Source organism: Micromys minutus, assembly GCF_963924665.1.
Source record: "Micromys minutus genome assembly, chromosome: 20".
NCBI classification, from domain to species: Eukaryota; Metazoa; Chordata; class Mammalia; order Rodentia; family Muridae; genus Micromys; species Micromys minutus.
In genome coordinates, this window is record NC_137955.1 from 20,037,878 (window position 1) to 20,048,810 (window position 10,933).

The 10,933-nt window shown below is 38.8% G+C and overlaps 1 protein-coding gene across 1 annotated transcript; it reads left to right on the plus strand.

Annotated features, from left to right (window-relative positions):
• Window positions 1–708: 708 nt before the first annotated feature.
• Window positions 709–1,152, plus strand: LOC308433666 (histone H3.3C-like; the record flags this gene model as incomplete). The annotated part of the gene is made up of 1 exon (XM_080933741.1): window positions 709–1,152. The coding sequence occupies one exon, from the start codon at window positions 709–711 to the stop codon at window positions 1,150–1,152; it is 444 nt and encodes a 147-aa protein (XP_080789867.1).
• Window positions 1,153–10,933: the final 9,781 nt, after the last annotated feature.

Below are 10,933 nucleotides of genomic sequence, written 5' to 3' on the forward strand. Positions count from 1 at the left end.
GATTCCAGTCTTGCTATCAGCATATCAGCAGTCCAGTCCAATAGTGAACGGTAGCAGCGGCTCAAACCAGCAGAAACACTGAGGCCCTGCCACTCAGCATGAGTCAGTGGAAGTGGCAAGAAGCAGCTGAAACACCACCACAAATTCTTTGGTTATATCTCCCCACAGAGGGCGAAGACCGGTGAAGACCAGCAAAATGGCACAAGGTATTGCAATGAAAGAGCATCTTCTCCCTGCCTGTGGGATTCTTTTTATACTACCTCCTAACATCGCGTGCCCACTCAAGTGACTGCCTCAGCAAAACATCCACTTGCTAGACAGCTTCCAGAAAAATATCACATGATGCAACTGAGTTCCCATAGAAAAGGAACTTCTACTTCATATCCCCCTTTTCTGTTTAAAATACATATAACATTAACTACACACAATAAATTTATAAAAACCATAAAACTAGAGCTTTATGTCACATTTTAAATGAACTACTTATGCACGATATATCAAACAGTAACAAAAAAAACCTTAAAATATTTATCAATATATAATAGTTAAACAATCAATATATAATAGTTAAACAATCAATATATAATAGTTAAACAAAACAACCTAAAATTTCTGTCAAGATATCACAGTGTTCGCAGGCTCCGCTTGCCTCTCGCTTGCCCAGCTCCTGCCTAAGGAGAAAAGGGTAAGGAAGGAGGCGCCCATACCATGGCTCATACAAAGCAGACTGCCCGCAAATTCATCAGTGGCAAAGCACCCAGGAAACAACTGGCTACAAAAGCAACTCGCAGGAGTGCGCCCTCTACTGGAGGGGAGAAGAAACCAACCAGGGGCTATCAGGCGCCCACTGAACTTGTGATGCACAAGCTCCCCTTTCAGACTCTAGTGCTGGAAATTGCTCAGGACTTCAAAACAGACCTGCGCTTCCAGAGCACCGCTATTAGTGCTTTGCAGGAGGCAAGCGAGGCCTGTCTAATCAGCCTTTTTGCAGATACCAACCTGTGTGCTATCCGTGCCAAACGTGTAACATATGCCAAAAGATATCCAGCTAGCACACCGCATACACGGAGAATGTGTTTAAGAGTCCACTATGAAGGGAGACATTTCATTCTCAATATTTTTTTCTGTCTTTCTGTTATTAGTATACTCTGAATGTTAGATTTTTTTCCCCCATGGAGTCAAAGGTAACTTAGTATATGATTGCGAGTGGAAACATAGGGGACAGAGTTGGGTATTGGCAGTTTTTCCACGTTCATGTGTATGTGAATTTTTAATATAAAAGCCAGATGTAAAGCATTAACGCAAGCAGAATATTTCCGTGAATACATTTCAACAGTTCAACTTTATAACAATTATAAATAAACCCGTTAAAATTTTCTGGACTACATCAGCATTTGGATTATTTTAAATAAGTAAATTTCTTACTGACGGCAACTAAATGGTGTTTGGAGCGTTTTTATCATCCGGTAGATTTTATTCACTCACTAGACTTTTCTGAGTCTTCCTACATGCAAGTATATGGTTTTAATGTTGTCTGTCTCCTGTGCTGTTCCCGTAAATTTACTATTAAAAGACATTAAACAATTTAAAAAGATACAACAATCAAGATATATTAATAAATGCCAAAGGAAAATACTTAAGACTAGTAAATTCAACTTTTTGTTAACTTTCTTAATTAATTGATTGTTGTATTATTTACTTTTTCTTTTTCCCCATCTCTAGATAAGAAAGAAAGGTAAGAGATAAAGAAAAACCGAGGAGAGAAATCCCTAACTTAAACTTTATTTTGTTTCCTCCCTGATCATAACTAAGAACAATCTACCATTCTAGATGATGATGACAGCCATAACACATCAAACAACCCGAATCACCCACCCCAACTTAAGGGACCAGTACCACTTCTTGTAATTGCTTCCTTCTGAACTGGGGCAATGCATTCTTGTTTGGGACATGAAAAAAAGCTTAGTGTTTAAAAAGCTTCCAGTACCCCTAGTCCAATCTCTGTCTTGGGTGTCCAGTCTGTGTTCTCCAGACTCTGCGTTGTCTATGTAATGTCCAGTCTCTGTCTGATCAATCATTCGGGCTAGCTCTTTTGAAATTAATTCCATAAATATGTTGGAGAAATCAGTAACTGAGACAGTCTGTGAGAATGAATCATCTGGGCTATTTGTTATGTGAAGGCATCCATGTCTCAGCTGATAGATTTTTCCCTGGTCAGATCTAATCTTTATAAGTTTTGTTGGTAACGATATTTTTTTCATTCCCTCTAGATACATAAACATAACCACACCCCCATCTTAAAACTATTGCAGGTTCCCATTCTAATGTCAACAATCCTCATAATATGTTGGTTGGACTAGTTCCTCAGGTTTGTGTGTGTGTGTGTGTGTGTGTGTGTGTGTGTGTGTGTGTGTGTGTGTGTGTGTCTGTCTGTCTGTATGTCTGTGTCTGTGTCTGTGTGTTTCATAACCCAGTGTCTCTCAGATGCTGTTGTTCCGTTTTCACCAATATTAAGAAACTTTAGAGTTAACAAATTATTTAGTCTGTCCCTGGGGGTGGGGGACTTACTCTTCCTTTTTGTTTAATAAGCATACTTTTAAGGTATCAATGGTTTTTTCTACAACTGCTTGTCCTGTGGAATTGTGTGGAATAACAGTAATATATTTTAAATCGTAGTGTGCAAAGAATTGCTTCATCTTACTGGATACATATGCAGGAGTATTATCAGTCCTAATCTAAGCAGGTATCCCCATAATGGCTACTATTTCCAATAAGTGTGTAATTACACAATCAGCCTTTCAGAACTTAAAGCAGCTGCCCATTAAAACCCTCTGAGTACGTGTCAATGATATGGTGTATATACCTTTGTTTCCAAATTCTGAAAAATGTAAGACAACTATTTGCCAGATAGCATTTCTTTTGGTACCCCTAGAGTTACTACCAGCATGTCACTGAGTTTGGTTGTATAGAAAATACACAGAATTTTTTTAAATTATTTTTTGTATTGTTGCTAAGTGATAGAAAAAATTGCATGAGACCTCATAGGAGTATCATACAATGGATAGTTTCCACTTCTGATGACTTTCTGCAATTGTATGAATAACAACGTTAATTCTGCATTATCAGGAACAAATCCAGCAGTCTTTATATGCAAAACAACTCTTTCTGCACACCCATTATGGACAAATTTGGCCCAGAATTCTCAGCGGGACTGATGGAGATTTCAGTAGATAGATTTTACGATCTGACAGCTTTCAGTGACCATTTGTCTCTTCTCTATTTCTTTTCTGGCTGCTATTGGCTAATTTTGTCTTTGCAGGCCTGACTCCACCTTGCTGTTCTACAATCAATTAAAAGAAACCTCCTAAGGGGCTGAATATATGGCTCAGTCACCATAGTGCTTAGTGTGCAAGCATGAGCATCTAGGTACAGATCACCAGCATGAAATCCAGATATGGCAACCCGACCCTGTAATCCCAGGGCTTGGGAGGCAGAAATGGAGGCTACTTTGCTCTTGCTGGCCAGTCAGCCTAGCTCAATTGCTAAGCTCCAGGTTTTGCAAAAGATCCTTCCCTAAAAAATACTGTTTGGGGAGTTTAAGAAAGCCACCCAAAGTCAATCTCTGGCTTCCACATGCCGGTGGACACACACACACACACACACACACACACACACATATATATATATATATATGGACCATAATCACACACACTTGAATGCATATGCACAAAAGCACACAGAGAGATAAACATGTACACACACACATACATATAGACCACATGCACATACACATGAATATATATGCCCAATAACACAGAGAGAGATGAATATGTAGACACATAAACATACTATAAACTGTATCCTCCATACTACTTTTTAAATTGGGTGGGAAATTGATAAGCAAGTATCTGCTGAGAATGTTGTGGAAAGTAATCTGTACCTCATTGTTTATCCCAGAGCTTTCTAAAACACTTTAACTGCCCTCTTAACACCCACAGCATCTGTCTTACAGGATTTTACTGCTTTGATCAGACACCATGACCAAGGCAACTCATATAAGAACATTTACTTGGGGCTGGCTTACAGGTTCAGAGGTTCAGTCCATTATCATCAAGGCTGGAACATGGCCTCATCCAGGCAGGCATAGTGCAGGAAGAGCTGAGAGTTCTACGTCTTCATCTGAAGGCTGCTAGCAGAATACTGGCTTCCAGGCCTACATTGTCACACCTACTCCAACAAGGCCACAACTTCAAATAGTGCTTCTTCTTGGGCCAAGAATATTCAAACCATGACAGCATCCCACAGGATGCTTCATAAGTTCCTATGGAGCATATCTTAGAAAACACAAAAGAGCACACATGGTATGCACTCACTGATAAATGGATATTAGCCCAAAGGCTCGGATTACCCAAAATACAATTCACAGACCACATGAAGCTCAAGAAGTTGGAAGACCAAAGAGGAGATGCTTCAGTCCTTCTTAAAAGGGGGAACAAAATATTCATAGGAGGAACTACAGAGATAAAGTTAGAACAAAGACTGAAGAAATGGCCATTGAGAGACTGCCTGACCTGGGGATCCATCCCATGTTCCAAACCCAGACACTATTGAAGATTCCAAGAAATGCATGCTGACAGGAGCCTGATATAGATGTCTCCTGAGAGGCTCTGCCAGAGCCTGACAAATACAGAGGTGAATGCTCAAAGCCAACAATTGGACTGAGAATGGGGTCTTCTATGGAGGAGTTAGATAAAAAAAAAAAAAAAAAAATCCGAAGGAGCCAAAGGGGTTTGCAACCCATAGGAAGAACAATATCAACCAACCACACACACACACCCAGAGCTCCCAGGGACTAAATCACCACCCAAAGAGTGCACATGGAGGGACCCATGGCTCCAACATATGAAGCAGAAGATGACCTTGTTGGGCATAAGTGGAAAGAGAGGCCCTTGGTCCTATGTAAGTTCAATGCCCCAGTGTAGGGGAATGCCATGGTGGGAAGGCAAGAGGGAGTGGGTGGGGGAGCACTCTCATAGAAGCAGGGGTAGGATGTATGGGATAGGGTGTTTCTGGAGGGAAAACCAGGAAAGGGGATATAGCATTTGAAATGTAAATTTAAAAATATTCTATAAAAGAAAAAGAAAGAAAGAAAATACAACCAAGTTCCAGCTTACCAATTTTAAATATATCTATTCATTAAAATAGACAATTTCCAAACACTTGTCCTAAAAACTCAAACCTTCCACCTAAGTATTGACCAGGCCTGATTCTGCTTAGCTCTCATAGGTGAGATCACATGCATTCAAGATGATATGGCCTCAGACTTGCAAATTGAAGTCTATCAAGTTAAAACATCTTGTGAAACTAGATTTGATACATATGTAAATAGATTTTGATTTATTGCATCTTCAAATATTTGGAGGAAAAACTCAACAACACAACAATATTTTTAAAAGTAAATCAGAACTTTCAAATGCAAAGAAGCTAAATAGTGTGTATTTCTTCATTTTTTTCTTGAATTTACTTCTGCCACAGCTCTAAAGGAGGGCAAGACCACATAATTTCTCAATTTTACTCATTGATTTAATAAATATTTACTTAATGCCTTCTGTGTACCAGTTTCCTTGTTAAGTACCCAAATGAACAGCCATATAAAAAAGAAAGAGAAAGAGACCCATCTGCTTAAGAAGGACTGCTCCAGAGTTGTAACATTTGCCCTGGGACATGTAAGGCAGAGTCTGATTAGCCAGGGATGGCTTGGAGGTGGTAGATGCCAACTGTTCCAAGCTAGAACAGTATGTACAGAGGCTCTGCAGAAGGAGGGTTGGTTCAAGGGAGAAAATGAAGACTAGTTTGGTAGTAGTTTACAGAAGAAATGCTCAAAGCATATTCAAAAACAAGAAAAAAAAAAAGCAAAAACAAAGACAAAATATCTGCAGTCTTTTATCTGTGGTTCTAGAGTCTAGAACTCTGTAGTTTAAGTCTAAGACTGAGTGCACACAAGAGAGCTAATGCAATGAATACCTGTGCTCTGTGCATTTCCAGCATAGACTCGGAAGGAAATTTAGATCAAGCAAAGGTGGAAAGTGGATCCTAAAATTTAGTGAAATCAGCTGTGCTAACTTGCTTGTCGTGTGACAGAGAAGAGCACAGACAAGAGCGGACATCTTGACAGAGTGGACATCTTGACAGAGCAGACATTTTGACTGACCCAGGATGGTGCAGAGCTATGCGGGTCACTTGCTCATTGGGCTTCCCTAAGTCGTTTCTACAAAATTGGGACCTGATGCCTCCTTCTTCCATGTATTCAAAAGTCCCTCTCATCTGTGCATTTCTAAATGACCACAGCATGGAGGAAATTTCTACCCAGTTTGCAAAGTACTTTTAAGCTTGAATAAGATGTAAAATTAAGATTACAGAATTGGTGGCAGAGGCACAAAATGTGCTTCTTCTGCAGAAAGGAAATGTGAATAGAAAATTGGACACATACTATTGAAGGGATTTATCAGTTACTTAAGAAAACACATATTCAGGGAAGTAACCAGAGATCAGACTGCTGTTATTTTCTTTTATTTTTTTAATGATATTAAGCCTAAACACAAATTAATTGTTAAAGAAAATAAGATTCCAGCATAATTTGGGGGGGGCCTCAGAAAAATATTGGGCGTCCTTATATTTAGCAAAATACATTTTGCCAAACATTTTACCCCTAATTCAGAAAAGGCATGCATATTTCAAAGGAAATTTAATCCATATGTTTCTGATTCATTTACACTTAATTCATCAAAATGTTGTTTTGTAAGAGTTACTCGGTGTCCAAGAAGCCTTAGAAGCATCTCCTCTTTGAACCAGAAAGCTTTGTGCTGCCAGAGCTAAATGGTATTCTATTTGCAAATAGTAGGACCTAGTGCCCCTCTAGAAAGTGTGGCCCATAAGAGAGACTCTTCTCCCAGAATGATGAGGTCCAGAGTAACAGGTAACACCAAGAACTGCTCACAGCCTGCAGGGAGCGGAGGGTGTTTCATTCTGTTATTGGGAGGCACTTTCTGTTTTCATTTTCAGTGCAAAAAAAAAAAGAAAAGAAAAGAAAAAAAAAAGCAATCATTCCAACATTTCAACAAGAAAATGAAGGGCTTTAGTTCTTAGCATGGAATGTTAGACTTAGTTATTAACAGTGGATAAATATGTGATTTTTATAATACAATAACCAAAGCGGATTTCCTCTGGAATCCCAAGTATCTGTTATACAGAGTTGGGGCATCCTTGGTTCCTTACTGCACTTTTGCTACTTGTTTTGGATGTTGAGAATGTTTTGTTGGGATTGTTTGTTTTTTTTTCTATTTTGTTTTGTTTTTTAAATCTAATTGATGGTCAAGTTTCTCCAGGAACCAGTAAGTTTTCCCTCTTTTGGGCATGTGCTTGCTTAACTTCCAAGTGTTCAGATAGTAAGTTTTCTTTTCTTTTTCCTCTTTACTTCTTTTTTTTTCTTTTTTTTTTTTTTTTTTTTTTTTTTGAGAGGGAAACAAAGGACAAAAAAAGGTTCAAACACTTGCTATTTCAAACCATATTGCACTGAGATGTGCCTGTTAACTTGACTGTGCATATATTATGGCAACAGTTCAAACCGCTCCCAAAGATGCAAACATTATGATGCAGTTACAATGCTATCCCTTGATTCATGCAAGAATCCACAGCCTCTCAATGACAGTGAGACACTGCAATCTAACAATACAGAACTCACCAGATTCAAAATGACTGTGAAGATTTTCCATGATTAAAACCATAAAGTATTTCAGAGCAAATAGTTTAAATAAAATATTAATCAGTAACAGAAATGGACACTATTAATGAGTTTTAAATAAGTAAAGCTTAAAAACAGCATATATGATATTTATTGTAAAGATTTATTATACCTATCACATATTTATACCAAATACATATATCAACTGATAAATTTCATTAACCGCATGTTTGCATTTATTTAAAATATTTGAGGTTATGGCTTAACTCTCAATTTTTTTCTTTGAAAACCTTTCCAAATTATCTACATAAGTAATTTTGCTGACTAAAAAAACATCACGTTGAAAGCAAAAGTTTGCAAATATGGCAAATTACAGAGTGTCTAGAAATGAAAACACTTTTTCAATCCAAAATAGATGATCTGCACAACTCAACCTACAACATTTGGAGCTTACATGAGAGCTGTCTTATCTCTACTTTATCACTAGAAGAAGGGAAAGAGGCATTCACAAATAGCGCTTGGATTAAGACACAGCTCTGTTATTTAGCAATTAAGTTCCACTTTACATGAGAAAACCACAAACCTATGAGCCAGTTTCTACATCTAAAGATGTAGTACTGCACTAATCCTACCACAGAGAAAGATTAGGGATATAGCTCAGCGGTAAAACCCTTGACTAACATGCATGAAGCACCATAGATTTCATCTCCAGTACTGGTGGGGGAGAGGTGGAAGAATAAAAGAAACAAAAGAAGGAAGAAGGGAAGGAGGGAGGGAAAGAGGGAGGAAAGAAGGAAGAAAAGGAGGGTAGGAAGGGAGGGAGGAAGGGAGGGAGGAAGGGAAGGAGGGAGAGAGAATGAGGGAGGGTGGAAGAGTAGAAGGAAGGGAGGGAGGGAAGGAGGGTGGAAAGGTAGAAGGAAGAAAAGATAACCATTTGGGCTGTTGGAAGGAACAGGGAATAGAATAGGCCAAAAGCATGTTTATGGAAAAACGCTCTCCACTTACTCTCCTATAACAGGTAGACATGTAATAGGTAAGCACCTGAAAAGACTGCCATCAATGAAGACACTTAAACTGGAGCACAATGACCTCATTGACAGGACCACTAAAAAGAATTTTCCAAGTATTTATCATATTACACACCAGAGAGAAAAAGCATACATGTTAATGACTAAAATAAAAGGTTTTAGAGAAGAGGTAGCTGATATATCAAGATACTAGATATAACAAGTATGTTCACCATGAAAGACTTACCAGTTTTTTTTTTAACAATAATTAGCAAAGAAGAATCAAACAGCTGTGTGCTACATACCAAATATTCTGTGATTCAAGCTAAGGTTAAAACAAAACCCCAACTTAGTGCACTTCACGTCCCATTATAGTCAGACCTAATCTACAATCCAACTCCCTGCATGTTATTATGATCCTGGTATGAAGCAGATAATTTTCATGGAATGGAGACTGAAAACTCATTTTTGTTTGCTGTAGCAAGATTCCATTGTAATGTCCTGCGTTGTGGAATGGGACCATGTGGTCCTCCAACAGCCCTGTGTGATGTTTCCAGTAAAGATGAAACACTTTACCTACCTCACAAGTGAAGTAAAAGTAGCCTTGTAAACACATAGTTTCTCTTAAAAACTCACTTTCAGAAATCCTTGAGCAAAACTAAGTCCCTGAGTTTTGAGGCTCTGGTTCTAATGGTAAAAGTGTAGCCAATGCAAGGGGCCGATTTCAGCAGCTTTAAAAAGAGTTAGTTAATTAAAATCATCCTTGTCTTAACTTGCCCTTTTTTTCTGTCTCTTTAGTTGGCCCAAGTTGTCCATTAGTATAATATTAAACAAATGGAAGCCAAAAGGGGAAATGAAGCAAGGTTTTCTCTATGCGTACTTCTAAGATCACCAGTGCATGCTCCAAACCATGTCTGCCGGAGCCAAAAGTATGAAAATAAAGCAACTATTTTTTTTTTCCTCTCTAAGTTAAAACTACTTGAATCCAGTGCTTGCTCCACATACCAAAAGCAATTATTATCCTTGGAGTTTACAAAGAAGGACCAAAGCAGACACCACTAAAAATGCAGTGTTTGTCTGCATGCTAAGTTTTGAGGAGCCTCTTCGGGATAGGCTCAAGAGAGTAAGCTACCATTTAATCCACTAAGAAAATGTCTAGGGATGTCTCGCATTATTTTTTTTTCTCTCCATAGCTTGTTAACCTTGGGAAGTAAAGTCTCTCTGCAAGTCCCTAACAACCTTGGCTCCCCGATCATGTGATTAGAGAAAGAAATACACTCTGGCTTTCATTAACTTAAGGACATCTGCAAGAAGAACTTAGAGCACGAAACAATCTCGGTGCTGTTCGTGTCCTCTCGTCTGGCTGGAAGAGTGTTAGTGTCAACAACCACAGTAAACAGCGCAGCCCGGGCTAACGTAAACATTTCAGAAATCATAAGCTTAATACTGTTGCTCAGAAGTTGGATCAAGCTATGACTCAACTCTCCTGCGCTTTCGACCACAGGCTGGAGACTGACTTTGATATATTTCCAGAAAGGAAGTAGATCCAAACCTGCATGCTGGGAATAAAGTGAAGGTTACCGGCACTGGACATGCGCGTGTCAATGGGTGCATATGGATAGAGGCAGGGCGTGAAGAGGGGGCAGCAATCCCTTGCCTGTGTTGGGTGGAAGCTTTCTGTGCATCCGACTGTTACTAAACGCAAGTCATGAAAGTAGATACTGTTTATTTCTGTGCTGACTGCTCTTCAACCCTAGCTCCTCCTCCGGTCGCATTTTTTTTTTAAATAGCTCCATGCCATTTCTATTATGTGCAGACTCTCTTTAGACCCAGGGCGAGACAACGGAAAAAACAAACCTAAACAAAAGCAAACAGAAACGAAATGCTCTGGACTAGTTTTATAAACACACCAGCCCAAGGTAGGAAATGGGTCTTTAGCTAAAGCAATAATTTGCTTGATTCCTTGTTCCCAAACGAGAATTCTGATGCAATTTATAAATTTAGGACATTCTTTTTAGGATTCTTCATTTTGTACATCCAAAAATGTTCTTGAGCTTTGTGTTTTCTCTTGAATCACTGTTTATTGCCACAGCTTTTTATTTAAAAAAATGCAACAAACTGAAAGATCCCCTTTGTGACATAATATACATTTACTATTTGTGCCCTGGGTGTGAACAATTAGGCC